Here is a 4,548-nt window from a genome sequence, read left to right as displayed (position 1 = left end):
GTTTGATATAAGTGTAATTGATTTAAAGAACATATTTTAACAATGTATATATTAAAAATACGTTTTTACTGATTTCAGAGAAGAAGGGAGAGAGATGGAAACATCAATGATGAGAGATAATCATTGATTGTCTGCCTCCTGCACACCCTACACTGGGGATCAAGCCCACAACCCAGGCATGTACCCTGACCAGGAATTGAACCTTGACCTTCTGGTTCATAGGTTGACGCTCAACCACTGATCCATGCCAGATGGTCACGCCCTCTTTTTTTTTTTAAGATTTGAAAATTTATTTTTAGAAAGAAAGAGGAAGAGAGAGGGAGAGAGAAAAACATTGATGCCAGAGCTGAACATTGATCGGCTGCCTCCTGCCAATCCCACCAGGGATCAAGCCAGCAACACCAACATGTGCCTTGACTAGGAATCCAACAGGCAACCTTTCAGTGCATGGGATGATTCGCTACCAACTGAGATACACTGGCCAGGAAGTGCCCTCTTTATATTTTGTGTTCCCACTGCAGAATCTGAAGCACCTGCCCCACAAATCTGTCCTGGGTATCCCAGGATTGGTTACAGTGAGTGATAAAGATAATAATTGCCAGAAGTCGTTCCATCCTTGCTGCTTGACACAGTCACTGCAGGGAAGAAACATCTGCACAGCATATGTTCCAAGGGACCTGGTGCATATGGCATACTGTTCTTAATATGATTGCTCCCCTTCTTAGCACTATGTGTTCTAACCAGGGCCACCTCCCCGAGAAAGGTTGTTTCCCCAGGTGGGAATGTTTCCCTGGAGTTAGGGATTAACAGGACTAGGGAAGGGAATAAATCAGTAAAACCCCCTAGTGTTACAGAAATACCATGTACTACTTATGAGGAACTTAGACTAAGAATGTCAGCAATAAATTTAGGACTTGCTAGGCCCACATCCCCAGGGGTCTACCCACCAGAGAAAGTACCAAAACCTATGCTTAAAAACCCGCCGATGCAGGGTAGTCCCAAGGAAGACCACCAATAGGAAAATCTCCTTCAGTTATTTCCTTATAGCTTAACAGCAGAGCAGTAGAATAGTGACCTTGGAATAGAAATAACAAACTAGCCCTTATAATGGAACACAGAAACTAACCTTTAGAATAGAATGTAGAAACATAGACAATAGATAAGATTAAAATCAACAGAACTAGATAGAGATAAGATTTTTAGCAAATCTCAGATAAGAAACTATAAACATAAAACAAGGAACTGTAAAAGGTCAAAGGAGGACCCAAAACTTACCATGATGTAACTATAGAGGCATGCTTACAGAATCAAATAGAATAAATACAGCTGTAACCGGACAATAAAAAAAGAACCTGACTATGCTGATCATCTGAACACTGCCTCCGTGTCCTTCACTCTTCGCTGACTCCGTCCACACCTTTGGAAACCCCTGGGCCGCTGGGGCAGGACCGCCAGCAAATAATAGCACATTCCACCCATCCACCTTGGGTTAATACACACCTGGAATAATTTCATCCCACCAGATTTCCACATAATCATCCCTGTCAGTCCTTGACTGCTCATGGTAAAATCCCAAAGCATGAAGGATCTCATGTTGGATGATGGCCTTATGGTCACACCGCTGTCCAATGGAAAGGTTCTGTCCTACGTGTTGGTCACCAACCTCAGACCAGCACCTTTAAAGAGAAGAAGAGAATTTTCTCCAAGATAATGCTTATACGGCTGTAATTCACAGGATTTCAGAACACACATTAGAAGGAAGTTAGGTTTGATTTTTAAAAGAAATTATCAATAGTGTTCTCATACTGTTGGTGAGAACAATGGTAAGAGATGCTGATGGTTCAATGATAAAAGACTGGTTAAATAAGAAACATTTCCTGGAGGGATATTTTGCATGCTTTAAAAACAATGGTCCATTGTAAACCAATTAATCCTAACAATGCAGCAGGCAGAAAGAAGTACAAATGGCAGTCTTCCTCACCTCCACAAACCCGTAAGGTATTCCAAAGAATAATATTATAGCTTTTATACCAAGATATTGTCTCTAAGTGATGGCTATGTTTGACTTTAATTTCCTCCTTTATATTCTAATGAATTTCAAAATTTCCTATCATGAGCAAGTGTAAATTTATGATCATGAAAAAGAGCCTCATTACTGACAAAATAACTAAAGGCTTTGGTACTATCCTGAAGCTCCAAAGTTGCCACGGGACAAGCTGAAGAAGTCAAAAGCAGAGAACTTCTAAAATCTGTGCTCTTGGCAAGGCCTGAAGTACATTTTAAACCTTTTCCCTTCACATAGAAAGAAACTACCCAGATAAATATTGGTTATTTCCATTTCCATGACCCACAATGCCTCAAACAATAAACTCAATGTCCAGAAATAAATTTGCTCTCCTATCCCTACTGCGGTTCTACTGTCCATACCCCCAATCTCAGCGAATGAGGTTACCACCCACCAGTCATCCAAATCAAAACCTTGATCATCCTTGATTCCTCTCTCTTCACATCAGCTAATCACTAGGCTCTGATAAGTCCACCTCTTTACCTATTTCTGAAATCCATTCTCTCTTCTTTATTTCAAACTGCCTCTTTTTAGTGTAGGTCCCTTTCATTTCTTCCCCGGAGGATTGGGGCATTCTTTAATTGATGTCCTGTCACCTGTCTTGCCCCACTTCAATTTTTTACCCACTGTTGCTGGAATAATCTTTCTTAAATGGAAAACTGAACACATTTTGATGTAAGACTTGATTCCCTTACACATAATATGACCAGGCTCCTTACACATAATATGACCAGCTTATGTTCCTGGCTGATCATTCATCACTCACAGCTTCAGACATTCTGAACTTACTGAGTTCTCCAGGTAAGCCAGATTTCTAGTCACGCTTGCTTTCCTCTTTCTCTCTACCCTTCCTTTTCCTTCTTCCTCTCTCCCTTCTCTCTCCCTCTTACTCTCTTCCCATGCCTCATTTGTCCTCCCCTCTCCTCTGCCTCTATGCCCTTCCTCTTCATCTCTCTAACACTCAGCCACTCAGGCAATCCTGAACCCTTTCTCTATGTTAGAAGTTCTGTTCATGTGCCCCTATAGCCCATGGCACTCACCACAGCATATTAGAACCATTTACCTGTTGTGTCTCCACTACCCCCACCTGCAACTGCAAACTTTGTGAGGCCTGAGACTGTCTCATACTTCTTTGTACCTTCAGACCAGCATACTTCCTGGTACATAATAGGGGCTCATATCTATTTTTTAAAGTAAAGGCATGAGCTAAGAAAACAACCACTCAAGTAAGTAAGGTTCTTAACTTGTATCTAAGTAGTCATCAGAATTTTACTTTTTTAACTGATGACTTTCCAGACTTTTTTTCTTAAGAGGCAAAATCATGTGCTAATTTCCTTCTTCATCTCTGTTATCCATCCATGATTATTAACAAAAACCCCACCATCAGAATAAGACAACCAAATCCAGGCGGCACCTAAAGGCAGTGATGGGAACTGCAGCATGTGCTAAAACTACCTCCTTGCTGGGCTGGAAGACACAAACACAGAGTCACAGCACAGGGCAGCTTTACTTCGCAGGTTGGTTGACATAAACGCTACTGAAGGAAATGGGCTTTTTTCCCCTCAATATACCATTTATTTCTTCTTATAAATAAATATTAAGAGCAAATTTTTATCTAGAATTTTTCAAAGAGGTCCAGCCAACAGAGCACCGTAATTTAAAATAGTACCATAACAAGGGTATAATTTACACTTTAATAAACTTGACTTTAAAAAAGTAATGCTATTTAAATCATGACCTAAGATACAATTGAGATAAATCTCCCTCAAACAGCTCATTCTCTACATAATATGTTAAAAATGCTGTTTCATTTTAAAAATCACAGTTTTTAAAGATTTGAATTTACTTTTAGTTTCTTACCAATTTCTTCTTTTAGCCTTTGAGAGAGAGATGTCACTTTTAATAAACCAGAAGATGCATGATTTTCACACTCTGTAATATTTTCATACTGACCCTTCAAACTGCTGAAAGATGATATATGAGCTCTCTCCTTCGTAGGGCTTGAAGTCCACACAGGACCTGAGGCGGAACATTTCAAAGGCATAGAGAATGGCTCCTTTAGCATTCAGCTCTGCAGAAATCGGTAAAAAAAAAATCAGTAAACATTATTGAGACTTTAGATGATGTACCCAAGACAGTTTAGAGAAAATCATGCCACCCCATGAAATCCACAGAGGTCCATCATAGATTGTTGGGATAGTAAATAGATTCCTTGAAAACTAAAACTGAAGAATTAGTTCGGGACATAAATATCAGGCACATACTTTGAACACATAATTGCAGGGAGCCGGTCCATCCTTGCTGTTTCAAGGGACCTGGCATATATGGCATACTGTTCTTAATATGTTTGCTCACCTTCTTGGCACTATGTGTTTTAACCAAGGTCACCTCTCTGAGAAAGGTTGTTTCCCCAGGTAGGGATTTTCCCCTGAAGTTAGGGAGGGAATAAAATCACTAACTAAGTGCCAGGCGGGTAGTTAATC

General features: G+C 40.1%; 1 protein-coding gene across 1 annotated transcript in view; it reads right to left on the bottom strand.

Moving 5' to 3' along the window:
- MEP1A (meprin A subunit alpha) overlaps nucleotides 1-4,548 on the bottom strand; it is a 40,389-nt gene that overhangs the window by 19,997 nt on the left and 15,844 nt on the right. The window contains exons 6-7 of the mRNA XM_006776418.2: nucleotides 4,019-4,136; nucleotides 1,501-1,676 (exon numbers count right to left, since the gene is read on the bottom strand). Of these exons, the coding sequence (XP_006776481.1) occupies nucleotides 1,501-1,676; nucleotides 4,019-4,136 (294 nt within the window). The remainder of the gene's footprint in view (nucleotides 1-1,500; nucleotides 1,677-4,018; nucleotides 4,137-4,548) is intronic.

Source organism: Myotis davidii, unplaced genomic scaffold, assembly GCF_000327345.1.
Source record: "Myotis davidii unplaced genomic scaffold, ASM32734v1 scaffold167, whole genome shotgun sequence".
Taxonomy (NCBI): Eukaryota; Metazoa; Chordata; class Mammalia; order Chiroptera; family Vespertilionidae; genus Myotis; species Myotis davidii.
This window is presented reverse-complemented; position numbering and strand designations above follow the sequence as displayed.